The sequence below is a fragment of the Lotus japonicus genome, chromosome 3 (genome assembly GCF_012489685.1).
Source record: "Lotus japonicus ecotype B-129 chromosome 3, LjGifu_v1.2".
NCBI lineage: Eukaryota > Viridiplantae > Streptophyta > Magnoliopsida > Fabales > Fabaceae > Lotus > Lotus japonicus.
This window is the reverse complement of record NC_080043.1, coordinates 12,172,031-12,198,319: the sequence shown is the minus strand read 5'-3', so window position 1 is coordinate 12,198,319 and position 26,289 is coordinate 12,172,031. Positions and strand designations below refer to the sequence as shown.

Below are 26,289 nucleotides of genomic sequence, written 5' to 3'. Positions count from 1 at the left end.
TCAATTAATGAGATCTGACGTGGAATTTTTTTTTTTAATTTTTTATATTTCGTAATTAATATTACTAATTAATCATTTAATCCTAATATAAACCTAAATCTCTAACCTCTTCTCTAACCCTAAATCTCCCACCACCCACAGCAGCACAGCAAATCCAACACTGAAAAATGCCACATTATTCTTCATGGTTTCACAGTCAAGCTTCCTTTGCAGTTTGTTGTTCTTCTTCTTGCTTTCCTCAAATTTCCTGCTCAGTTCATCATGTTTCCTCTTCAAATCCTCCAATTCAAGCATTGTTTTCAGTAATTCAACCTCTTGTTGTCTTTGATCACATTGCCCTTGCCCGTCTAGATTATCATCCCACAAAAAAAATCCACAATCTTTGGCTGTCTGCAACTCCACAAGAAATCTGTCAAATCAATTTACGTGGAGAGATTCACAGATTAAGGTGGAGAGGAGTTTGAGTTACCTTGAAATTCCTGCATCTCCAGAATTTGCGACCTGGGTTAATTGAAGTGTGTGAAGTCAAGTACAAAATCAACTCACCACACTCGCAAATCCCTCCAGGAGGCAACGATTGCAGAGGAGAAGCACGAGAATCAGAGGCATGAGAACCAGAGGCACGAGAGGCAGAAGTGGAAGACAAGGCTGGCCTTCTCATTGTGTTGCTCGATAAAAAGAAAATGAAGAACGGAGAAGAAGGGGAAGAACAGAGAAGAAGAGGAACAACGGAGAAGAGGAAGAAGAACTGAGAAGAAGAGGAAGAAGAACCCTATCTTATCAATTGGGGAAAAGGGGGTCAGATTTTGGGATTTGGGGTTAGAGAAGAGGTTAGAGATTTAGGTTTATATTAGGATTAAATGATTAATTAGTAATATTAATTACGAAATATAAAAAATTCAAAAAAAAAATTCCACATCAGATCTCATTAATTGACGTGGCAGGACATGTCAGCGTTGGCCGGAGGCAATGCTGCCGGAGGGACGGGTCAATTTTGTTTTTGAAAGTCTAAGGACGGTTCTCAGATAATTTTCCGACGAGAGACGGTTTTCAAAACTCGCTCAAAGTACACGGACGATTATAGTTTTTAACCTTTCAACCAATTACTATAATCTTTAACCTTATATTTTCACGTATTTCACCATTCTCACCTATTACTCAATTAATTACAATTATTCTCTTAATGCAGATTAGCCAAGTTATGCAAAAATTAAAGAGCTCTTAAATTAAATTATGTAAACAACTAAATAATAAAAGATCATGAACAAATGAGGTAATCAAATATTTATATTTGCTAATGGTCGACATAGTGGTCTAGCACTCTGTCTCTTAAGCAAGTTGTTGTGGAGTTTGATTTCCAACTCTTGCGAATAAGAAAATTCGTTGGTCATCTCATTACCACTTAGTGCTCAGAGCACTACAAAAAAAACGTTATTTAGTGGGGTTTTTTTTTGCATTTAGCGGGGGTTTTCAACCCCCGCGAGTCACTTAGCGGGGGTTTTGAAAAATCCCGAAGTTACACTCCCCACAAATCATTAGCGGCGTTTTTCAGCAAACCCTGGTACCTGCATATGGATTTAGCGGCGGTTTTTAGCGGGGGTTTCAAACCTCCCTTATCCGCAAGCTTTTTTAACGGGAGTTTTCAACCTCCCTTAAATGCAAGAGATTATTTACAGCTTTAAACCTCCTTAAACCTCCCTTGGCTACTAGAGTTTATTCTAGGGACATTTTTAACCTCATTTAATTGTTGCATTTACTTATTAATCATTTAAAGAGGCTTCCTAAACATCCTAACTATCATAACTAGTCTTCATTTTTTCAGAAGTAAAGAATGAGTAAACAAAAAGTCTGGTATATTGGTGAAACAATAGTGATACAGGACCATACAGACAAATACAAGCAGAATAAATTGCAAAGGAAATTCAGTAGAGGCAGACCTCTGGAACGTAAAGCATCAAAAAGTTGTTGGCGCATACTGATAATACGATCAGCCATTCCCTTCAACTCAATAGTCCACTCATTGTACAAATCAATCCCTGACAAAGAAGCAAAACAGTTGAGAAACTTCAACAAAGGCTCAAAGAGGATAATATCACCTAGCAAGAGATTATATAGTAGCATCTCCTGGCAGTTAAATATATACACTTAAGGCTCAGTTAAATATATGAAGTATGAACTCAACCAGTAAAATCATCTCAGCCAAGGACAATGTTCACTCACAGTTAGAGGTATAAAACATATTTGAAGTATGACCTCTAAATACCACAGCAATGACAACCACAAAATCCATTACCACTTTGACATGCCATTTCAAGACTAGCATTGATCACAAAAATAAACACACACACACACACACACACAAGGAGAACGAACAATGATAATCATTAGCAAATCATTCTGATGACAAGAAGCTAGTGAACCAAGGAAGCACAAAAAATGGTCAAATGTGCTTCTGGTGATGATTATAAACAATTTTACCTTACTTGCTATGATCTTTGTGGCAAATAAATGATATTGAAATGAATTTTTAAGGGTACAAGAAAGTGATATTGAAATGAACTTATGTGATAAATTAACAAATACGTCACACTTCTTTGTGCCAAATAAGTGATATTGAAATGAATTTCTAAGCGTCCAAAAAAGTGATCTGAGAAAAACCAGGATTCATGCTGCAAGTTGAACATTCACAGGGAAGGATCAATGCAATGAATTTGTAAAATTGCAGTAACACAATAAATATATCACTGAAGTCTTACATTCTTTTTCTTATGAACTTATAGCAAGCAATTATATTCCTGTTTTTGTATTACTGCTAAAGTACTACACTGAAGCATATATCATGTCCCAAACACAACTGAACATACTTACATTGAAAAGTGTTCACAGCTTTGTTTGCCTCCTCAGGAGTAGAGAAACAGACAAAACCAAACCCTTTGCTTATCCCTTTCTCGTCTTTCATAACTTTTGCATAAGTTATAGAGCCACATGCACTAAAATGGTCCCGCAATTCTTCATCACTTACATTGTCATCAATGTTCTTCACATAAATGTTTGATCCCTGGAAGTTAAAACATAGCATTCAAGACAACTGAAAACATAATGGCTAGTTAAAAATAGGAGAGAATGGCAAACAAGTTATCTTCGAACCTGTTTAAGACAAATCAAAACCATGTCATGTACCATCAAGAAATGCCAACTATGCCTGCAGAAAACCAGCACAGTAAAAGGATGCAAAAAAAAAACTACCTAGTTGTGTTCCGTTCATCGCTTCCAGGGCCCTTTTAGCATCATCTGGGTTTTCATAGTTCACAAAGCCAAAGCCCTTTGACATCCCATTTTCATCCTTTGAAATAGCCAAGCTAACGATTTTCCCAAAAACGTTCCCAATGCAATTCTTCCTAATATCAGGATCACGACGCGACCACAAGACCCTTATCACTTTTCCATTCAGCGTTGAATGATTCTTCACCTCAATTGCTTGCATCGCTACTTGGCCAAAACCAAACAGAACAAAGCAGATTACGGTAAATCACACACAAAATCTTAATCAATACATTCACATTGATATTCCAATTTCATCTAAATCGCAGCAAGCAAGAAATTACGAAAACGATTAAAGACACATTGCAATGCAGTAACGAATCAAAGAAAACTGAGCACAGAACAGCAACACAGAGCTTTACTTTGGTAATCAAGGTGAATAATTAACTATCAGCTTATAGTTTAGTGATATATATTGATTTGCTCTTTTCTGTCATTTTGATTCATCCAAGATATACATTGTTGTTAAATGACACATTGTTACCTTCAAAGTTCAAAGTATCATCTACATTAGAATGGGATGGGTAAAGAGAATTGTCTTCCTATAATGGCTCAATACACTTTGGTTAATGTAGGTTTGCTGATATATACCATATCTCATTTTAATTATTCAGATATATATGTTGTTCATGTTTAATTGGTTGAAAGATTGATAGAAATCATCCAGGTTTGAATGTTAGGGTCATCTGCTACAAAATACACTGTTGATAGCATAAAAAGGAGATAATCAAACAGAATGTTACATTCTCACAGTGTAAAAATCTGTTCATCTTACTGTTTTGGCAAAAAGAAAGAACCAGATAACAATTGGCAAACACACTAGGGCAACAAACTCAAGAGGAACAAACTCCTCAAACTAGTAACAACTACCCACTTAATCTGACTTGCAAACCAGCATTTTGAAGACCAAACCAGACCCAATTTCCCAAATCAACTAATGAAAACCTAATTTAGAAATCTGAAAAGGTTAATTAAGAAAAAATCAGTACCAGAGAATGCAGCATGCGACGGAGTAGAAGTTGTTGAGTCTCTGAGCGATGGATCCATGAGAAAATCGCAGAGAGAACTGCGAATGAAGAAGAAGAAACAGTTAGTCAGCTTTTGAAGCAAAGAAAAGCAAAGGTGAAAAACGAGATCAAATCGGTGGAAAAAGAGGTCATACCGACGGCGGAGGAGGCTGTTGCTACGGTGGCGTGCGGTGGTTGAAATCTGTGGAGGTTGAAATCGGAGGAAATCAAGTTGCAATCGGTGGAAATCGGTGGAAAACGAGATCAATAGGTGGAAAACGAGATCAAATCGGTGGAAATCGCTTGAAATCGTGAGCTTCCATGGCGAACGAGACTGAGAAGTGAGAAGTGAGAGTTCTGAGAGTGAGAGTGCGAGAGTGAGAGTAAGAGGGTTAATTAATAAAACATTTGCGGGGGTTATTAAAACCCCCCTTAACTATTAAAAATTATCCACATTTGCGGGAACCCCCGCTAAATAACCCCCACTAAATAACGTTTTTTTTGTAGTAGAGTGTGAGGTTAGAGATTGGTCTCACGACTACCGGTTGTAGAGACCGATCATAGAGATACATCAGTTAAAATAAAATAAAAAAATCAAACTTATATTATAATTCAAAAAAAAAAACTTACATAAAATTATGGGGTTACCAACAATGTGGTATGCGTAAAAGGGTTCGAGTATCTTAAACATATGTTCTAAGTTCAATCAATGAACTCAGAATTCATGAACTCTTTTTTCTTTGTTTTGTTTAATGAACTCAGAATTCATGAACTCTTATGCATGAAAAAAACACAAAGGGTCGCCATGGAAGAAAGAAAAAGACCCATATGGTGTCTAATGCCATCCTGAAAGGTTAGTCTCTTCTTTGAAATGATAGACAAAGCCCCAATACAATTATTCAACGCATCAAGGATGTTCCTGCGGTCCTATATTCCACACAGCCTTTTTAGGCCCATAGTTTAGCTTCATTTCAATACCAACAAAACTTGTTTGGGGAGTGCTACCAATACACTTTATTAAAAGATATACATCAACATATTTTTTTATAAGTTAACATATTCTTTCACTTTCTAAAAGTATAGTTTCATATTCACGAGTGAAAATTGAAACTTCACCATTTATTTAAGGGATAAAGTATTGAATTACTATATCAACTCACTTGATTTTGTGAGAGCAGTATACATATGCATACTTATAAACAAAAAGTAATAAAATGCATAAAAGAATTAGTAAGGGTCAGTATACATATAGAATGAAGAAAACATTAGAGGACAATTAAAATTTTATAGGGGCAATTGCCCCATGGATTTTTGCCTGCTCGTAGGGTTTGATATATGGTTGTCATTTCTCTTTGGTGAGTTCTCACCGTAGTCTGACTCATGTTGAGGCTAGCTTCAAGACTCGTGCCGTGTGCTCTATCATTGCCCCAATGAAGGTCTGAGCACTCCAATTCCCGTTGAATTACTTTTGCATTGTTCGACAAGATCAGGGTAGAGGAATTACGACTCTTTAATTCTAACCTGAAATCTCTACTTAAACTAAAACAACTATGTATCGATTGATTTACGCGCTTGATGATTGCGCATAACATCGTGACCAACACTAAATTCCATCGCTAATCAACAATTTGTATCTGAAATCAATCAATTATGCAGGTTCTTTTTTTGGTTGACTGACGTCATGGGTTACGAAGGAAAGGAATGAGACCCCTCCGGGCTCCGGCCTCCACCATACTCGACAAAGTACAGATCAAAAGTCTTAAGAATTCTCATAAATAATACTGACCATGACATTGTCTGTTTCCAATAATCTAAGAGGAAACATTTCTTTAACTATGCTGCGCAGCCACCAAATGTTTCTTTATTATAACACAGTTCCAATGAAACTACCATTGAGCACGTCCAAATAAGATGAATGAGTAATGACCAACTGAGCACCCCCAAATAATTTGTATAATAATACTGACAAAGACATTGCCTCATTCAAATTATCTTGTATGGAATTGGATATATAAAGCCTGACTGCAGAGGCATTAGAAAATGACATATAATCTAATTTACAATAAAAATATTATAATTTTGCAGGTAAACTCTATGTATTTATACATTTAGAGTTAGGATCTAATTAATTAATCACAAATTTAAGAAAAGATTTACCATTATTTCAATTGAAGAATCAGTTATATTATACAGCTTTATTTATACAAATTCTCAAACAAAAGAAGTTAAAGGTGTCTATTTATAAGGTGGAATTCAAATTTTAAAGATAATTATATACATATTATATAGGACAAACTTTTCTAAAATGTAACATTAAATTAGAGAAAATAAAGTGAAAATGATCGAATTTTAATCATAAAATTTTATAAGTACGTGAAAGATTTGACACTTTTAAAAGGTGACTAAGTTTTGTGATAATAGTTCATTCGAACCAACTTTGTCTTATATGCATTTCATTTCTACTTACTATTTCTTTTTATATCTGCATTTTTTATAACATCATTTATCATATCATTCATGTATCTCTTCACTTTTAATTTTACTCTTGTTATGAATAAAATTGGAGTACGAAGCAAGTATTATTGATAACTTTTCTAAACTTTCAACATAATGTAGCTTTTAAATTCTTAGTTCCATATCAAAATCAATTATACTAAGACATGATATTTTGTTGATTTCGAAACATGCATGCTAGTATCTAACACTTGAAGTTATGATATCATGAAAAGTTAAAATATAGAAGTACATGAAGCATGAGATATTGCATAGTGGTTGCTCACCTTATCTCTGAATTCAAAAGTTTAATTATTGTCTACGAGAATGGAGTAAATTTTATGGTTATGTGTTTATTGATTACTGTGAAAACTAGTGATAAGAGAGTTAGCAGGTTGAGGTGACCTGCTATATTAGGTCAATTTCCTCTTTCATGGGTGAAAGACATATCGTGCTCTTTCACCTTAGAAACCACCAAATAGTACACCAAAAAATTAGATGAGTACATAGAGTCCTAAATCATCTTTATATAAAAACCTATAGTAACGATCGCTCATATAAACTATATTTATCTCTTCTTATCACGACAATCATATATTACCTCCAACGATGTCTATCAGTTGGTTTTGGTCGGACTCAGGTCAAAATAGTCGGTTTAATTGGGTGAAAAACCAACAAAACACTAGGCCCGCCACTGACTGATTAGTGGTCGCGGGTTGTTCGGGTTCGGTTTGCATGGGTCGCGGTTTTGTCGGGTGGGTTCATACGGGTTGTTAATCCTAAAAAAATCATAAAAAAATAAGATGGTACTTGAAGTTGGCTCTGCCTTGACGGTTCACGACGCTGACATAGAATGAAACTCTACTTGAATGAAGGAACTCTTGGATAAAACCTCACTAGCCTTTAAGGACTTATTCAAATTTATGATTGTTAGAGAGAAGAGAAAGATTTGAGGGAACATGTAAGTTAGGTAACAAAGTTAGTAGTGTGGGTAATGTGAAGTTGTGAACCATTTAGATGGGTTTGAGGGAAGAGATGATAATCGGTCGGACTCGGGTCAAAATAGTCGGTTTTGTCGAGTGAAAAAACATCAAAACACTAGATCTATCACCGACCTATTAGTGGCTACAAGTTGTTTGGATTCGGTTTCTCGAGTGACGGTTTTATCGGATGAATCGAGTTTCGGTCAATAGTGATTTCTGTTGTGTATCAAGTGTGAATAAGTCTAACATTGGAAGATAAGGATAAGTTTGAGTGGTTTATAAGTGTGAGGACCCATACACCCATTGCCTTAAGGTTTTGGGTGAAAGATGTGGTGTCTGGTCCACTTATGGTTTGCTCGTTAGCCCAATGTGGAGTTTTATCCCCCGAGTTTTAACCATCTCCTTTGTTTGGCCCTTTCTTTGGCCCAACAGTGGTATCAGAGCCGATGGTTGTTTGACCATGTGTCTTGGCTTCTGAGACTCAGGAGTACAGACTCATAATGATGGCATCTGAGGTTCTGGATGAGTACAAGCCCAACTTTCGTTTGAGATGGACTCATACTTGAGGGGGAGAATGTTGTGTATTAAGTGTGAGTAACTGAGTAAGTCTCACATTGGAAGATAAGCAGGGCCGGCCCCGACATTTTGGAGGCCCTGGGTTAATAATAAAAATGGACCCCTAAATTTTTTTTTGGAGAAAGTTTAATAGGAACACTAAGCCAAAAAAAGGCCTTTTACAGCGCTTCGGACCTCTCGCCGCTGTTAAATAGTATACAGCGGTACGAAGCGCTTTAAAAGATTGACTATTTACAGCGCTTTTATAAGTAAAAACGCTGTAAAAAGTATTCGAATTTTTTTTTGGGCCCTTCTTTTTTGGAGGCCCTGGGCTGTGGGCCTGCTTGCACAGGCCCAGGGCCGGCCCTGAAGATAAGGATAAGTTTGAGTGGTTTATAAGTGTGATGACTCATACACCCATTACTTTAAGGTTTTTGTGAAAAATGTGGTGTCTGGTCGACTTATGGTTTGCTGTTTAGCCCAATGTGGAGTTTTATCCCTCGAGTTTTAACCATCTTCTTTGGCCCGACAATTTCTTTGATAGTCCTAATTATCTCTATCACTTATTTTTTCTTTAATTCTTTTTCCTTTCTCGTGCCTATCAACCGACAACTTAACTTATTAGAAACTGAGTCAAGCAAGTCATCTTATTCAAATGTTATGTTCAACTATAAATATTGCAGGCTCTTCCAGCTATTTTGTATTCCGCGACTTAGGTGCATGTTCATAAAGCACAAAAACACCGATATTCGAGATACCTTAAAATATCATCAATGGCTGTCAAACTTTATATTGTGTATGTATCTTTCGATCTTTCTTAGCAACATGATTTGCTTATCTTTTAACTTATTAAAATCTTTGTTTAAATTATGCTGTGTTAGGTACGGGTTAGCATATTATGGGCACACAAAAAATTATGCAATCTTACAAAATGGCTATTTAATTTATCCACTATTAGAGATTTTTTATTTTTTTATTTTCTGATTAATAAAATTATTGTTAGTACAAAAAGTAAAAAAATAAATATTTTTATTAATTATACATAACTCACTTTCTAAAAAATATTAATTTTCTTATGTATAACCTTAAACAACAGATGATGAAGTATGTAGTGTTCTCTGTCTCACATTGTTTGTCCATACTCCATTCCATATAGCTCAATTTTTCTTTGTCATCAGCTATCAAGAGTAAAATAAAGAAAGAAGTTTTGTTACTCCATTTGTGGTCAGCTTTTATTCATAAATTGAGAATCTTCCATTACTTTGACAGATACTACTCATTGCACGGACATGTGGAGAGACTAGCAGAAGAAATAAAGAAGGGGGCTGATTCTGTAGAAGGTGTTGAGGCCACACTATGGCAGGCATGTTGCATATTTACATTTTACCCTGCACTTTCAATTTTGATGTATCCTGAAATTTCAGTCTTTCATACTCCTTTGGCAGTGTTTGAGAGTTATGGACTTGAATTATGAAATTGTTTGCATGTGGACAAGAGAATAGTTACTGAAACTTATCTACTAAAAAACATTAGGTAAGCTAAAATTAGTGTTATTTGGTCTTGTTCAGAAGTCTTTTATTGATTAGAGATATAACCAAAATAGCTTGAATAAAGATAAAATAACTATCACTTTAATTCTAAACTAGCTTTAGAATAAAGTTAGGCCTAACCAAAATTTTATGAGATTTGTTCCGTTGTTCCATTCATCTAGTAGTAAAAGTTAAGATTTTCCTTCATATTTTCCAATGTTTCATGACCTCAAACCAGCTTTTTTTACCCCAATCATTACTCTTTCAATACTACCGATACAAAGAGCTCCATATGGAGGACTCCAAAATTGGCTTTTGGATCTTTGCTTTCTCAATAATATAATGCAATTACTTTTTGGATCTTTGACTAATATTGAAAATGTGAGCAGGTAGCAGAGACATTATCTGATGTGGTGCTAGGTAAGATGAGGGCACCACCAAAGAGTGATGTACCAATCATTACCCCACGTGAGCTCTCTGAGGGTGATGGTTTTGTGTTTGGCTTCCCAGCAAGATATGGAATGATGCCTGCTCAGTTCAAAGCTTTTCTGGATGCAACTGGAGGTCTATGGAACAAACAGCAGCTTGCTGGAAAGCCTGCAGGACTCTTCTTCTGCACCAGTTCCCAGGGTAGTGGGCAAGAGGAAACAGCGTAAGAGCCTCTACCTCATTGTAGCTTTTGATCAATTAATGTTAAATACATAATATAAAATTATTAAAGTGTTTTCACCCAGCTTAATTTTTAGGATTGTTGGTAAACTTAATCATTGAAATGATATGGTATTTGAGCCTTAATCACCGGGTGGTATAGAGTTCGATTCTTGTTACCCAAATCAATCTTATAAAAAAGTTAAACTTCAGTACAAAGTATGTAGACATGAGCATTGGTAAACTTAATCATTGAAATGATATGGTATTTGAGCCTTAATCACCGGGTGGTATAGAGTTCGATTCTTGTTACCCAAATCAATCTTATAAAAAAGTTAAACTTCAGTACAAAGTATGTAGACATGAGCATTATCCACACTTTAAATCGAATGTGCTCTTGTGTATTTTGCATCATGAGAGGGGCATGAAGGTCTCTCCACACACCGCATGCATTAGGCTAACAATGACCACCAAGAGACGCACACCACGTCTTTACCTTAAACTTTAAGGCCCTGGATTTGTGTGTCTTATCTTTTGTAGTATACGCTTCAACTCTTCACTTCCATCCAATGCAAGACTTCAAACTCACACTTATTTTTTCAGCAGCGCCAAGGTGTAGGTTGAAAATATAATATAAAATCATTTATGTATCTTCACCCAACAACTTTAATTACTTAATTGTTTTGAGATTGTTGGTATATGTTATGGCAATTACTAAGATGAATGAAATGTTATTGATGAGAAATTATCGAATTTATATGTGACAGGCTCACTGCTATAACTCAGTTGGTTCATCATGGAATGTTATTTGTTCCAATTGGATATACATTTGGTGCTGGAATGTTTGAAATGGAGGAACTCAAAGGTGGAAGTCCATATGGTTCTGGAACTTTTGATGGTGAAGATCACTCAAGACAGCCCACTAAGCTTGAGTTGGAACAAGCATTCCATCAAGGGAAGTATACAGCCACCATCACAAAGAAGCTTGCGTCAACAAAATAGGCATACAAATAAAGAATGATTGAAAATCATATTATCTACCTTTTAGTCCTAGAATGCTGAGTTCTGTTTTTATGTGGTTGTCGCAAGTAATTAATACACGTTTATGTTTTCAATAAGTAAATGTTTTGTATTTAGTTTGCTGTTATATGATGCAGTGGTTATTGATTTGTTACGTTGAATGAAGAAGATTGCTAGTCATTTCCTACAAGCTAGAAAAATACATTTTCCCTTTTGTGAATGTTTTTATATCATGATGCCAATAAACAATCACCGATACTTCTCAGTGGCATGTTTGACAGAGTATAGGAAGTAAGAAAAACTAAGAACCTGAGCACAGCAAGCTAAGTTCTATGAAGACAAGGAAATGGAGGGCAAGCCCAATTTTCTCTAATAATTTTCAAAGTATAGATAATACACTTTAAATAGTAGCAGCTAAAATATTATGGATCCATAATATACTAAAAGGGAAAATAAAAATAAAAGCCAACAGCTAAATTTTTTTATTTTTGGTCAAAACCAACAGCTAAATTTTACATGAAGCTTTTCATCCAATTGGGCCTCTTTGTTTTTCTTTTAGATTTTCTCTTTGGTTGTTGGGCTGGGCCAACACTACTAGTGTCATCCCCTTGAGAGTTAGCCTTGTCCTTAACAAAAAAAAATACCTTGTCGTAGAGACACATTGTTAAAAAAAAAATGCCTTGTCTTTTACCGTTGTTACCATAATGGCAAAACTATTGTGTGGGATTTAAATTTTTTTTTAGTTGGATTTAATTGTGATTGTTCAAATTAGCACAAGTGAAAATTTGTATGCTTAATTAAGTTTTTGGTCCCAAATCTTTACACCATTTCGATTTTAATCCCTTGCCGGAGCATGGCTTTTTTATCTTTTTCTTTATTTTATTTAAGTTCCACATAGATAAATAATTATTAAAAAATAAAAATATGACTTGAACCCCTACAAATCTTCATTTAAATTTTTATTTTTCCTAATCTTAATTTTAAATCCCTAAAAATCTTTAGATAATTTTTTTAATTAATAATGTTTGGAGACTAATTAATAATGTTTGGAGACTGAAACAAACTTTTTTCTTTTTAAAATACAAAAATTATTACGCTTCTCCTTCTTCATCTCACAATTTGCGCTTCTTCTTCTTCCACCTCCTCCTCACGCTCCTTCTTCTTTTCTTCAATATCCACAACCCCTCAGATCTATGACCTCCACCACCCAAACCCCAGAGAAGGAACCACCTCAGATCGAAGCCACGCAAAACAAACTATTGAGGCAAATGGAAAATATAATTTTTTATTTTATTTTTTAGAAAAAAAAATCGGAAAACACATCATAGCATTTGTTAGGCTATGCAAAAAAATGTGCAAATTAGACGGATACAAACAACCGTTATGAAAAAATGATTTAATGTTATGAATTTTTTTTAGGGTTAAAATATATAACAGTCTCTTAACTTTGAACGAAATCTGAAAACCGTCCCTCGCCGGAAAATTATCTGAAATCCGTCCTCGTACTATTAAAAACAAATTTGACTCATCCCTTCGACCGCCTTAGCTCCGGCAAGAGCCCTTTTTTATTTTTACTCATCCCTGAACTTTGAGCGAAATCTGAAACCATCCCTTTTTTATTTTTATTTTTTAAAATTAAAATTCCCTAATTTCTAAAATGAAATCTACCTAATTTGAAAATTCTCTAATTTGAAATCTGAACTTTGAGCAAAATCTGAAAATTTCCTAATTTCTAAGAATTAAAATTGCAAATTTTTTCTAACAACAAGAAGAAGAAGACGATGTTGTTGTTGGTGGAGGAAATGAGATGAAGATGAAGATGAAGAAAGAAGAAGAGAAGAGAAACAAGATCTGAAGGAGAGAGAACTTGGGAATTGTGGTTAAATTGGGATGAGTTATTGTTAGATTAAGGGATTTGTGGTTAAATTGGGAATTCAGGCTTAGATTAAATGGTATTAGATTTAATTTTTAGAAATTAGGGAATTTTAATTTAAAAAAATAAAAATAAAAAAGGGACGGTTTTTCAGATTTCGCTCAAAGCTCAGGGATGGGTAAAAATAAAAAATGGCTCTTGCCGGAGCTAAGGCGGCCGAAGGGATGGGTCAAATTGTTTTTTGATTTACGATGACGGATTTCAGATAATTTTCCGGCAAGGGACGGTTTTTAGATTTCGCTCAAAGTTCAGGGACGGTTATATATTTTAACCCTTTTTTTAATTTTTTTTTTTTGGTTAACAGGAAAATTAAACAACGAAACTACAAGATACCAAGATCCTTCCTTAAGAGAGGCAAAATCTCAGAAGGAGGATCTTCCAACTCGGTTAACACACACTGCAACCTAACACCCCTCCCTGCTAAGAAATCTGCAGGCTCATTATTCTCCCTAGTTACATGATGAACACTAACCTCCCAATTATGAGCCAACATAAGTTGAATATCCAACAAATAGATACTATATGCATGATACCTAGCATGTTGTTTGAGCGCTTGAACCAACTCAAGACAATCTACGCTACACTGAGCTTTACGCCAATTGTGTTGCCACAAGAACTTCAAGCCATGCAGAAGTGCTTGAATCTCAGCGAAAAGAGGGTCTCCTCCACTTCTTCCAGCATAGAAGCCTCCTAGCCATTTTCCTTCTGAGTCGCGTACTATCCCTCCAATGCCCATGTGCTGCTGAACCTTATGAAAACCCCCATCCACCGACAACGAAACAAAGTTTGGCGGTGGAGCCTTCGAACGACATCTTCCTCGACTTTCCTCCTCCTGTATCAGTACGCAGCCTAGCCATCTGTTGGTCTTGTCTAACAGTCAGCGAATATCCCCACAAATATAATGCACAGACCATGTTTTATCTCCCAAGACCGATTCATTCCGCCAGCACCAAAGCTTCCACAAAATTATCATAAACAAGGTGCTATTTGTGCCTTGCATCTGGGTCTGAACCCACAACTCACTACAAGAAAACTGCCAGTTGGCGGCGGTTGTAAGTAGGACCGGCGGCGGTTAAAACCGCCGCTAAAAATGACTCCCGGCGGTTGGCCAACCGCCGCTAAGTTGAGCGTCGCGGACAAATTTACCGGCGGTTTGAGGAACCGCCGCGCAAACTGTCGTTAAATATTTAACGGCGGTTGAAACCGCCGCCATAAGCACTGATTCAACGCAATTAATCTTAGGACCTAACGGCGGTTTAAACCGTCGGAAAGCTACTTGATAATATAGCGGCGGTTGGAACCGCCGCCAATGACCCTGTTTTGCTCTTGAATACTCCCATAGAAAAACTATAGGCACTCTTCTACTGATGAAACCAAGTAAAACCAATAAATAAGTAACAAAACCAGCATAGAGAAGAAATCTAAAGAAGCAACGCATTTTCAGCATTTACATCAAAACAAAAATTTTAAATACGACAAATTGCATCTTTATTAAGACAAAAGTAAAACACATAAAAACAGTTGTTGAACCACACATCTTTCTACAAATTGCATCACATTAAGTTGCATCAACAAATAGAATAACACTAAGTTCTCTCATATAGAACAACATTCATATTAAGAGACAAATCATTTCTTTTAAGAAGAATAGAGAGAGTAACCTAATTCTGCAAAAGAAGAGACACTACCTCTTAAAGGATACACTCGGCAACGGCGGAACGGTATATCCAGGAAGGCTGAAAAGAGACAATATATTTTAATTACTCAATAGAGAAATATAGATGAACTGATGAAGTGTGTAGCTATCAAATAAAAGTTATTGCAATGCTATATTGAAGTTAGGCAATGACCACTGTTGGGCAACAAAATGATGGAGTGGTGTTCTGCACACCAAGTTTCATTTAGCAATCATAAACCAAAGATAGAAAAAGCTTAACAAATAGCACACAGTTTGATTCTGAACTTGCAATATTGATATACAAGGATTGGTTTTTTCTAGTTAAAGCAAGAATACCTTGTCATCTCCTTCCATGATGTATCCTTTAACTTCCAAAAACTGTGCAAGACCTCTCCACCATAATATATGAGTGGTTACAAACTTTTGAAACTGCACATGGCCATTATATATGAAAACAATTAAAACTTGTTACAGAAACTAAAAACAACATATAATACCCAACATAACAAACAGCGGAGAGATGACAACTATATGAAGGTTCACATGCTTCCTTATATTTCTAACTAACTTCATAAGATTTGGACTCTTTTATAGTCTTCTACCTTTGGAGCCAAAGTGGACATCATCATTATATGAATTCCCACTAATTGATCTGTTCCAATTTCTGAAAAGAAAAATACTTGGAATAAATATGAATTAGGGATAGAAAATGAACAGAGCTAGAAATTAGTTTTAGTAAAATGCAAGCTACCATTCAAACTTCATGTTCAATAAATCAAGACTGAATGTTAGCTAAGGGAGATAAGGGGGTTAACTGTGGGTTCCTCATAGAAACCAAAAGAAAAGAAATTAACTGAGTACATACTGTGATACTGAAAAGAGGGAAGTACATAATTGAAAGAGGGAAAGCATATATAGCAGAATTCATTAGAAGAAATTCATAACTTGAGGGTGACTGTGGCACCAATGAGTAACCCCACTGCCTCCACCCCTGCCCATGTGCAAGCAAGGAGAACCAACAGTACTTGAAAAGGACAAAAGAATTAGAATCAAATAAGAATCTTAAAGTAGAAATCAGAAGAAATAACCAGAGAGAAGGAACAAGAAGTCAAGAAGAAATAAAAAGCATAAGTTCCAGAAAACTTCAAATCCAGAAATAAAACATTGTCAAGGAAAAACACACCACTCTAAAGAAGAATTAGCCCTGCAATTGAGTTGGATAACAACAAACCTCACGCCAAAAACCCACAATTGCTCCAAAAGATACTCCCAGAGGGCTACCAAGGACCCAAAGCTGAAACAGAGAGGAAACTGTTAGCAGAAACCCTAACCTAATTAGCAGAATGTGTCCTCTAATCTTGTGGTACAGAAACCCTGAGAAACCCTAAAATTGGAATTGCATTGGGAACTAAGTTCACCAGAAACCCTAACCTTTTCGCGTTGCTCAAGCTGAGAGATATGGGGTATCCTTCTAAGTTCATCAGAGAGGAATAGAAAACAAGACTCTTTCACCAGAGATGACAGAGTCAGTGAGAGATTGCATAGAAGAGATGAGAAACAAAGACCCCATCAAAGATATATCAAGCCTACCGTGGAGATGATGAAAGACAGAGCGTGGTGATGTGCGTGGGGGAGATGACGGTGGTAGAGAGGACGGCGTGGTGAAGAGGACGGCGCGGTGGTGATGTGCTCAAGGGTTTGTGAGCGACAGAGTGAATAGAAAGAACGCAGTGGGGGAATTGAAATTGTATTCACGCTGAGGGGTTTTGTTACTAAAGTGAACATCTCGGCGGTTCCAACCGCCGTAAAACGAAAAAACACATACCGGCGTTTCAAACCGCCGCAAAACCAAACAAAGCGACGACGGTTGACCCCGACCGCCGCAAAATATCCCGTTTTTAATGAAAGCGACGGCGGTTGCCCCAACCGCCGCTAAAATTTGGCCGCTAAACTGCTGTTTTGGTGTAGTGACTGAACGGATGGAGCCAAAAACCCCGGCTTGAAAACAATGTTATGAAACTTGTAAACAATAATTATATTTTCCTTTTCAAAAAAAAAATAATTATTATTTTTTCATTATTTTTTATGAAAGTATGCTATAATGTTTTTATAAATATATATATGTCATCCCATCTTTATCAGCTTTTACGTCTAAATATTGACTTGACTGGCGCAATTATTTTTCAAGGTCTGACGCAAAATTTATTAAATGAAAGAAAAATACAAATTTGCCGGCAGTTTAATTTAGCGTCTGTTCAGTCCTTAATATTTTAAAAAATCAGCATAATATTGTGACAACTGACCAGCACCAAATTGGACGACTAACAACATTTTTTTTAATTTTGTGCATCAGAATTTATGCTTCTTTATTATTATTATTACTTTTTTGTTAACTCTTATAATAATGCTAACATTGAACCTATCCTTTAATCTGATGTACTAAGGCTTCAGCTTCATTTGAAGTGTTCCTAAAAAATAATGCTAACATTGTCTCTTTCCGATTATATAATTTCTCAGCCCATCATTTGTTTATTAAGCTGCGCAGCCACCAAATGTTTCTTTATCACAGTTCAAAAAAAAAATTACTAGCAATGCCGGAACACTGAAGACATAAAATAAAGTCATGAGGATCTTTATCCTCTGGAGTCTGGATTGTATATTCTGTCAAATTTTTTCAAGTTGAATGTTCATCTCTCTTTAATTATATATACTAAATAGATGAATTTTTTAAATATTAATGAAAAGAAATAGATACAATGTTTCAATTAATACCACAATGTTTTAATCAACATTTACTGCCTATGGATAGGATAAAGGTGTGTTTGCTGTTTGGTTTAAAAGAGGGAAGCCGATAAAAGAGGAGGTCAGGGAAGGAATTTTAATGGAAAGAAGAGGAAGGAAGATTAGGCATTTAAATTAGTATCCCGTTTGGTTTAAGGGAAGAAAGAGGAGGGGAAATAACTCTTTACTTTTTTCAGTTCAAAAAAGAGGGGAAATTTTATGATTAAATTATTTTTACACTATTTACAGTTATTACAGCTAATTTATTACGTAAATGATGTTATTCTCCTGCATTTGGTTTCCATCCTCCAACACTGCCATCATAACATTTCACTATATCACCACAAATTTCAGTATATGACATAGATTTAGATGTTATTTTTCATTTTAATTGCATTTGTAGGATCAGTATTCATACTGAATTTAGCAGATTACGTGGGTTCACAAGCTAGATTGTTTTACTCGCCCTGCCTCACCTAGCCGGTGGGTTGGATTGGTGAGTCGATCCCACGTTCCTAGTCAAAGTAAATCAATCCGGTTCATGTGAGTTGGCTCACCACGGGCCCTAAAAAAAGTGATTCGAGACAGTTTGGCTCAAGCCAGAAAATACAAGCGGGCGGCCCACCATAAGTTGTGGGTTGGGTAGGTTAACTAACCTAATTTCTAGCCAGTTCAACATATGGGTAGTTTTTACCAATCCAACCTACATGTGAGTCGAGTGGTTCGGTTGGTTCATGAGTCATGTCATACATTTAGATAAAAGAAAAATACGAAAAAAAGCGGTGAAAATACTGTGTTCGTTGAAGTGCATTGGAATAATAAATCACACTTTCCGATATGAAACGTTTTTCACACTTCTAAGAAACCAAACGCATTAACTTTTTATTTCTTACTTTCTCCCTTTACTATCTCGGAGGATTTGTATGTGGATAAATTATTATTATATTTATTCCTATTTAACTGCCCAGAGAAAGAAGAAACACACATATTAAGGAATGCAATTAATTTTGTTAATTTTCATGAAAGTATTATTTGTTTTCTTATTTCACCCTTTAGAATGTATTTTATCTTTCCTCGTTTATTTTTCATTTAAAGGCATTTCTCGGAAAAAAATATCATTTAATGCTCTCTTGAAACTCTAAGTTGAGAGATATGATATGTAAGAACAAATATTTTTTTCCCATAGTAGACGGTTAATAAAAAATAGAGGTAGTATTGATGATATTTGAAAGTGAGTAATGCAATAATGAAGTCATATCCGTTGTTTGAGAATTCTTTCAGCAATGGTGCAATGGAATGGACTCAATGGAGTAGTGGGGGAACCTAAACAAAACCACAATGCAAAGCTCATGGTAAGCATGACGCTACCATGTCATCATCAATAACTTTCGGGTCAAAGGTGTCACTATTTCCCAAGGAGATGCAAAATTTGAAGAAAAAAACACAACGAAGAAATCAAATGAGAATTTGATAGAATGTCAAGCAAAGCCATCTTAATCAAATGTTATATTCACCTATAAATATGGCTTGCTCATTCAACTATTCTGCATTCCTCGACTCAAGTATTAGTAAAGCACAGAAACACAGAGATTCCTTAGAAGATCATCAATGGCTGTAAAAGTTTATATTGTGTATGCATCTTTTGATCTATCTTGTATCATTAATTTGCTTTCCTTAACTTGTTAAGATCTTTGTTTATATGCAGAGATATTCTCTGTCTCACATTGTCTTTGTCAATCCAATTTTGATCAGATTTATTGACAAAATGAAAATTTTGCATTACTTTGACAGGTACTACTCAATGTACCGGCATGTGGAGGGACTAGCAAAAGAAATAAAGAAGGGAGCTGATTCTGTTGAAGGTGTTGAGGCCACACTATGGCAGGCATGTATATTTATGTTTTATCCAACAAATTCAATTTCATTAAAGCATGAAATTGCAAATAATTAGTAACACCCAATACACAAACAAAATAGTATTTCTTCAATGTATTATTATTACCCTGTTGGCAGTTTTAGATAGTTATGTACTTATAGCTGATGATTGATTTCAATATATCATTGTCCCCTGTAACAAGTTCGGTTCAGATTTCCCATCATTTTTTTTCCAATGTTTCATGACATCTCTAAACTTTTGATCACCTCAATCATTGCTCTTTTAACACTATACCAAGTGAAGGACTCCACATGCTTTTGGACCTACATTTTATGACATTTTGTAGTCAATATGATATAAAAATATTCTGCTCAAATTCACTTTTGCTAAATATGAGAAGAGATTTTAAATTTTCTTTGTTGACTATATTGAAATTTTGAACAGGTACCTGAGATACTGCCAGAAGAGGTGCTTGGTAAGATGGGGGCTCCACCTAAGAGTGATGTACCAATCATTACCCCTCATGAACTCTCTGAGGGTGATGGATTCGTGTTTGGCTTCCCAACAAGATTTGGAATGATGGCTGCTCAGTTTAAAGCTTTTCTAGATTCAACTGGAGGTCTATGGAAAACACAACAACTTGCTGGCAAGCCTGCTGGACTCTTCTACAGCACAGGTTCCCAAGGTGGTGGACAAGAGACAACAGCGTAAGAGTTTCTACCTGATGATAGCATGTTTGGAAATCTTTCTACATTGATTTATTCAAAGTCAGAATCGATTCTTGGGGAGAAGCTTCTTTGAATAGCTTCTGGTTACCAGAATTGAGTTTGATGAAAAATAGGTTGATTTAAACATGATATAATTAAGAAGAATGAAATGTTAATGGTCAGGAATTGTGGAATTTATGTATGACAGGCTCACTGCTATAACTCAGTTGGTTCATCATGGAATGTTATTTGTTCCAATTGGATATACATTTGGTGCTGGAATGTTTGAAATGGAGGAACTCAAAGGTGGAAGTCCATATGGTTCAGGAACTTATGCTGGTGATGGCTCTAGACAGCCCACAAAGCTTGAATTGGAGCAAGCATTCCACCAAGGGAAGTATATTGCCACTATCACCAAGAAGCTCAAGGAAGCTGCATAATGTTGGTTCAACAAAGACATACAATTCAAGGATGCTTGAAAATCCTAAAGCATCTTCTATTCATATAGAATGTTGAGTTCAGTTTTTTGTGGTTTCCAGTAATACACTTTTATTATTCAAAAAGTCAACGCTTTGTATTGAGTTTTATTTTGCTGTTGTAACTTGTATGGTACTGTGGTTATTGATTTGTCAAATAAAGAAGTTTGTAAGATTTTTGCAATAGGCTAAAAATATACTTGGCCCCTTTTGCATCATCCTTTTGCAATACTTTGCAAGTTACTGCATGCGTTTGATGGCCAGGTACAAGACATATCAGAAACATGTATGGTTTTGTCATATGCGCAATTCATGCCCAAGGTTGTAAGGTATAAACATTACAGGACAACACGAGTAGGAACTAGGTGACACCTAAATGTAAGGCCTAAAATCATTGGAACATAGGCCTAGTCTCACATTCATTGGATCTCTTTCAAAGTCCAAATACTTGTCATCAAAGTGCTTCCAAGCGTCCCTATCAGATGGATGAACTACAACACCATATGTCCTTCTATTTTAATGATGTCATCTCATCTTAGCCACACTTTCAACTGAAGAATAGGGTTTTTTGTAGTCTAGAAATGTTTTGGAGATAGAACATTTTCTTTTGAGAAATATCTTTATGGGAAATTCAACACAATCAACAATGACAACTTGAACATAGCAATAAGCAGTGGATAATAATTTCTCTAACTTGTTGAATACGTGAGAAGCAATAACAAATAATGCAGCAATTAAAAATCACAATCAAAGAGACACTAAAATTTTTAACGTGGAAAAACCTTCTCAATGTGAGCAATAAACAACCACGGACACATGTCAGTAATTAAGCTTCACTATGATCAAATAAGGGTACAAGAGAGTATAAAAAACACAACACAAATTTGCTGAATAATTACCAATCAACTAATCAAGAAATTCAAAATAGAGAACTTAGAGAATCTGAAAAACTAGAAAAGATTGTTGCTGCCCACGGCCAATTTCTCCCACCTCGGATCACTTCTCGCTGATCCAACCGTCCAGATTGAAGTACCAATGAGTCAAAAATCTACCGTCAAAGTTTCTCTTGCTCCTCTTTACCAAATCATACCTCTCTCATATGCCCTAACTGACCCCTCTCCACTTGCTTAAGTGTGATAAGTTTTTTTTTATAGGCAAATGCTAGTTGTTAGTAAATTAGTACAAATTATCCTTTCTCAGGGTTCGAACCCTGACCCTTCATCTGCAATTACCCTTAGTTCAACCATGTGAGCTACCCACCCCACCCACTTAAGTGTGATAAGTGGGCTTGGACAATTTGGCCCTTTCTCCACGTAGGAAGGGATCCCAAAACCTCAACAAATCTCTCCCTCACAACTATGTGGAGAGAATCACCAAACCGGCGATCTTACAAAAAGTTTCGAACTTGCTTGTTGGTAATGTCTTAGTCATCATATTAGCAACACTATTATCATCTATATGAACCTTGGCCAATTCCAACAAATCAATATCCAATGCATCACGTATCCATGAATCGCACCTTGCCTATCACAAAATAACAAGTATTTGTCCTAATTAAAATCAAGCTCCTGCTAGAACTTCTTCAACCAAATCAACTCATTGCATGCTTTTGTAATGACAATTAACTTTGCCTCAGTAGTGGACAATACACACTTCTGCAATCTAGATTGCTATGCTACAATTCCCACTGCAAACTTAATCAAGTAGCCTGAAGTGGACTTTCTAGAATCATTGTCTCCATCTATATCAGAATTAGTATAGCCCACAAGGGTAGACTTATGACCTCCGAAAAAAAGCCTCAAATTACTAGTACCACAAAGACACCTCGAAATCCATTTAACATTGTTTCAATGCTCTCTACTTGGATTTGACGAAAATCTACTGATTGTACCAACAATACGCTATATCTGATCTTGTGCACACCATTGCATACATCAAACTACCCACAACAGATGCATAAGGAACCCGATGCATATCTGATTTTTAGATTCATTTGAAGGACTATGTTTAGCACTCAATTTAAAATGAGTAGCAAGATGAGTACTTACCGCCTTAGCCTTTTCCATCTGAAACCTTTGTAGCACACTATTAACATAGTGTTCCTGTGACAACCAAAGTTTCTTCTCTTTCCTATTATCACATATGATTCTTATAGCAAGAATCTGCTTAACAGCTCTCATGTTTTTCATGGAAAATGATTCACCCAATGCTTCTTTAACCTGTCAAACATGGAAATATTTTCTTCCAACAATAAGCATGTCATCAACATACAATAACATCATTATGAAATCATCATCAGCAAACTTTTTAATAAGGACACAATGATAAGAAGTAGTCTTCTTGTAGCCTTGCTCAAATATAACAGACTCAAACTTCTTGTACCACTAACTCGGAGTCTGCTTTAAGCCATATTGGCTCTTTCTCAATCTGCAAACATAGTCTTATTTGCCTTCAACAAGGAAACCATCAGGTTATTTCATGTAAATCTCTTCCTCCAAATCACGATGAAGGAAAGCAGTTTTTACATATATTTGCTACACCTCCAAATCAAGAGTAGCAGTCAAACTCAACACGGTTCTAATGGATGACATCTTCACCACAGGTGAAAAAATCTCATTGAAATCAACATCATTTGTCTGTCTGAAACTTTTCACCACCAATTGAATTGAATAATAAAGTAGATGTAGTTTTTTTTAGCTTCTAATTTTATTATCTAATGTATTTAAAATAATTTTTTATATATTTAATGTATTTTATGCAAATATTCAGTTTTCTTTTACATATATACTAGATATTATACCCGTGCGTTGCACGGGTTTACATACAATATTTTTTTAACATTATATAAAAATTATTATAGTATAACTAAATAAAAATAAAAATATTTTCTATTATAAATATAAAAAAAATTGTGTTAAGACATTTCAATAAATATTATTATAGTTCTTTTTTATAAATAATTAATACTACTCAAATTTAATTATTAGCATAGAAATAATTTTAATAATTAAAAATTTTATTTATTTAATAATATGAAAAATTATTAAGTTAATTTGAAATATTTAAATTACGTAAAAAATGTTAAGTAATAGTAAGTGTTTAATGTCATGAAATAAGTTTTAATATTTTTTTTTATACTTTTTACCTAAAACGTCATTTGTTGTGACATGTTAAGGCCAAGAATAATAAATTAATTTTAACTTTTTGAATTATAATAAGTGAAAACTTAAATAGCATTTTGACAAAAAAATAACCTAAAATATTATCTAGTGAATATAATTTTTTCAACTTATTTGGTTTGCGAATGTTTTTTTCACAGCCGATAGCCATGAGACTAATCCCTTAAGCTACAATCACGTTAAGTGGATAGGTCATACCTCTCACAACAAACATTTATACAACTTTGGCTATTATCATTTTTCTCTATTATGCTTCCTCGAGTAATTTTTACAAATATATCATACAACAAAAAATATATTTAAACATTTTTTTAATAATGCACATATATTTTTAGTTAATATTAAATACCTTTTAGCGGAATTTTTCAATTTTAAAATATTTTATCTATATTACTTATTATTAAATAATTTTAATTTTTAATATTTGTCAAATGCAAAACTTAAGATAATTTCAGTATTTTTTTAAAGTCAATTTTAAGTTGATGAATGTTGTTATTTAATGTTAGTAGTTGAATATTTTTTGACGATACAATTTTTTCACTTTTTAATTCTTCTTTAATATATTATTAAAAACATATGAAAGTTTTATGGTTTATTGTATTTAATGTAAAACTCAAGTCTCCTCTACATTTTTTTTTACAAAAGAAGTCTCTTTTACATATAAACTAGATATTATACCCGTGCATTGCACGGGTTTACTTACAAATTTTGTTAACATTATATAAAAATTATTGTAGTTTAACTAAATAAAATTAATATTTTTTTATTATAAATATAAAAGAATTGTGTTAAGAGATTTTAATAAATAATATTATAGTTTTTTATAAATAATTAATATTATTCAAATTTAATTATTAGCATGGAAATCATTTTAACAATTAGAATTGTTATTTATTTAAGAATAACAAAAATTATTAAGTTTATTTAAAATATTTAAATTACGTAAAAAATGTTAAGTAATAAGTGTTTAATATTATGAAATAAGTTTTGATATCATTTCTTATATTTTTACCAGGAAAGTCATTTACTGTGACATGTCAAGACCAAGAAGAACAAATTAATTTTAACTTTTTGAATTACAATAAGTGATAATTTAAATAGCTTTTTGACAAAAATTGCCTAAAATATTATCTTATGAATTTAGTTTTTTTTTCAACTTATTTGGTTTGCGGATGTTTTCTTACATCCGATAGTCATGCGACTAATCCCTTGAGCCTCTACGATCACATTAAGTGGATAGGTCAGGCCTCTCAAAACAAACATTTATTCAACTTTGGCTATTATTATTTTTCTCTATATTATGCTTCATCGAGTCATTAAATACCTTTTAGCGGCATTTTACAATTTTAAAATATTTGTTATTAAATAACTTTAATTTTTAATATTTGTAAAATGCAAAACTTAAGATAATTTTAGTGTTTTTTTAAATTAAATTTTAAGTTGATGAATGTTGTTAATTAATGTAAGTGGTTTAATATTTTTTGACAGAACAATTTTTTTTAATATATTATTACAAAGGTATGAAAGTTTTATGCTTTAACGTATTCAATGTAAAAATCAAGTCTCATTTACATATAAATAGTTTTTTTATTTTAAAACTATTTTATCTAAATTTTTGTTTATAAATATTATTTTTTTTTTAAATTTAGTTTTTAATATTTGTGAAATACAGCACATTATAGAGGTTGAGATATGGCATGCTTTTTTTTATTTGGTTTGGTTTTGACCCATATCATGAGAGAGCTTGTTCTCATGTTTTTTTTATCATTCAATAATATATTTTGTTTACGAAAAAAAAAATTTGTGAAATACGAAACTCAAGTAAATTTTAAGTTTATGAATGTTGTTATTTAATTTTTGACAATATAATTTTTTTCAATTTTAATTTAATTATTGTTTAATATGTTTATTACATTTTTTTGTTTGGATGCTTTTAATATGCAACACTTGAGTTTTGCTTATGTATTTAATGCAAAAACTCAAGTGTGCTTTACATATATATATATAGATAATTTTATCTAAATTATTTGTAAATAAATATTATTTTCTTATTAAATTTAATTTTTAATATTTGTGAAATACAAAACTCAAGTAATTATTTAT

The 26,289-nt window shown here is 34.1% G+C and overlaps 4 protein-coding genes and 1 long non-coding RNA gene across 8 annotated transcripts; 2 read left to right on the top strand and 3 right to left on the bottom strand.

Annotated features, from left to right (window-relative positions):
- Nucleotides 1-93: 93 nt before the first annotated feature.
- Nucleotides 94-661, bottom strand: LOC130743616 (uncharacterized protein At4g04775-like). Its single transcript, XM_057595855.1, has 2 exons — nucleotides 470-661; nucleotides 94-390 (listed from the first exon to the last, which is right to left on the bottom strand). Exons 1-2 carry the CDS (start codon nucleotides 659-661, stop codon nucleotides 94-96), a joined length of 489 nt encoding a protein of 162 aa, XP_057451838.1.
- Nucleotides 662-1,590: 929 nt separating this feature from the next.
- On the bottom strand, nucleotides 1,591-4,851 carry LOC130748623 (polyadenylate-binding protein 8-like). Its single transcript, XM_057601854.1, has 5 exons — nucleotides 4,484-4,851; nucleotides 4,311-4,387; nucleotides 3,148-3,486; nucleotides 2,869-3,058; nucleotides 1,591-2,036 (listed from the first exon to the last, which is right to left on the bottom strand). Exons 3-5 carry the CDS (start codon nucleotides 3,181-3,183, stop codon nucleotides 1,819-1,821), a joined length of 444 nt encoding a protein of 147 aa, XP_057457837.1. The 5' UTR covers nucleotides 3,184-3,486; nucleotides 4,311-4,387; nucleotides 4,484-4,851; the 3' UTR covers nucleotides 1,591-1,818.
- A 4,165-nt stretch (nucleotides 4,852-9,016) lies between these two features.
- LOC130749270 (NAD(P)H dehydrogenase (quinone) FQR1-like) lies at nucleotides 9,017-11,746 on the top strand. Of its 2 annotated transcripts, none has more exons than XM_057602599.1 (4): nucleotides 9,017-9,155; nucleotides 9,629-9,722; nucleotides 10,278-10,540; nucleotides 11,304-11,746. In XM_057602599.1, exons 1-4 carry the CDS (start codon nucleotides 9,133-9,135, stop codon nucleotides 11,536-11,538), a joined length of 615 nt encoding a protein of 204 aa, XP_057458582.1. In that variant the 5' UTR covers nucleotides 9,017-9,132; the 3' UTR covers nucleotides 11,539-11,746. The 2 variants fall into 2 exon arrangements, with proteins under 2 accessions (XP_057458582.1, XP_057458583.1); XM_057602600.1 differs by having other exon boundaries at nucleotides 9,086-9,155; nucleotides 9,629-9,726; nucleotides 10,282-10,540.
- Nucleotides 11,747-14,981: 3,235 nt separating this feature from the next.
- On the bottom strand, nucleotides 14,982-16,864 carry LOC130749163 (uncharacterized). 3 transcript variants are annotated; one of them, XR_009022869.1, is made up of 5 exons: nucleotides 16,599-16,864; nucleotides 16,399-16,461; nucleotides 15,770-15,831; nucleotides 15,504-15,596; nucleotides 14,982-15,225 (listed from the first exon to the last, which is right to left on the bottom strand). It is a non-coding gene; the product is annotated as an uncharacterized LOC130749163 (long non-coding RNA). The 3 variants fall into 3 exon arrangements; XR_009022868.1 differs by having other exon boundaries at nucleotides 15,770-16,461; nucleotides 16,599-16,672; nucleotides 16,758-16,864; XR_009022867.1 differs by having other exon boundaries at nucleotides 15,770-16,461.
- Nucleotides 16,865-19,425: 2,561 nt separating this feature from the next.
- LOC130749417 (probable NAD(P)H dehydrogenase (quinone) FQR1-like 1) lies at nucleotides 19,426-21,225 on the top strand. Its single transcript, XM_057602772.1, has 4 exons — nucleotides 19,426-19,579; nucleotides 19,740-19,833; nucleotides 20,269-20,531; nucleotides 20,740-21,225. Exons 1-4 carry the CDS (start codon nucleotides 19,557-19,559, stop codon nucleotides 20,969-20,971), a joined length of 612 nt encoding a protein of 203 aa, XP_057458755.1. The 5' UTR covers nucleotides 19,426-19,556; the 3' UTR covers nucleotides 20,972-21,225.
- Nucleotides 21,226-26,289: the final 5,064 nt, after the last annotated feature.

What these genes read in the sequence shown, in the direction of transcription:
- LOC130749270 (XM_057602599.1), top strand. Translation starts at nt 9,133, where the DNA reads ATGGCTGTCAAACTTTATATTGT. An exon ending in GCTGTCAAACTTTATATTGT is followed by an intron (nt 9,156 to 9,628) that starts GTATGTATCTTT and finishes TTACTTTGACAG; the next exon opens with ATACTACTCATTGCACGGAC. An exon ending in TTGAGGCCACACTATGGCAG is followed by an intron (nt 9,723 to 10,277) that starts GCATGTTGCATA and finishes AAATGTGAGCAG; the next exon opens with GTAGCAGAGACATTATCTGA.
- LOC130748623 (XM_057601854.1), bottom strand. Translation starts at nt 3,183, where the DNA reads ATGGTACATGACATGGTTTTGATTTGTCTTAAACAG. An exon ending in TTTTGATTTGTCTTAAACAG is followed by an intron (nt 3,059 to 3,147) that starts GTTCGAAGATAA and finishes TTTAACTTCCAG; the next exon opens with GGATCAAACATTTATGTGAA. An exon ending in AGCTGTGAACACTTTTCAAT is followed by an intron (nt 2,037 to 2,868) that starts GTAAGTATGTTC and finishes CTTCTTTGTCAG; the next exon opens with GGATTGATTTGTACAATGAG.
- LOC130743616 (XM_057595855.1), bottom strand. Translation starts at nt 661, where the DNA reads ATGAGAAGGCCAGCCTTGTCTTCCACTTCTGCCTCTCGTGCCTCTGGT. An exon ending in GGAGATGCAGGAATTTCAAG is followed by an intron (nt 391 to 469) that starts GTAACTCAAACT and finishes GTGGAGTTGCAG; the next exon opens with ACAGCCAAAGATTGTGGATT.
- LOC130749417 (XM_057602772.1), top strand. Translation starts at nt 19,557, where the DNA reads ATGGCTGTAAAAGTTTATATTGT. An exon ending in GCTGTAAAAGTTTATATTGT is followed by an intron (nt 19,580 to 19,739) that starts GTATGCATCTTT and finishes TTACTTTGACAG; the next exon opens with GTACTACTCAATGTACCGGC. An exon ending in GGTGGACAAGAGACAACAGC is followed by an intron (nt 20,532 to 20,739) that starts GTAAGAGTTTCT and finishes TATGTATGACAG; the next exon opens with GCTCACTGCTATAACTCAGT.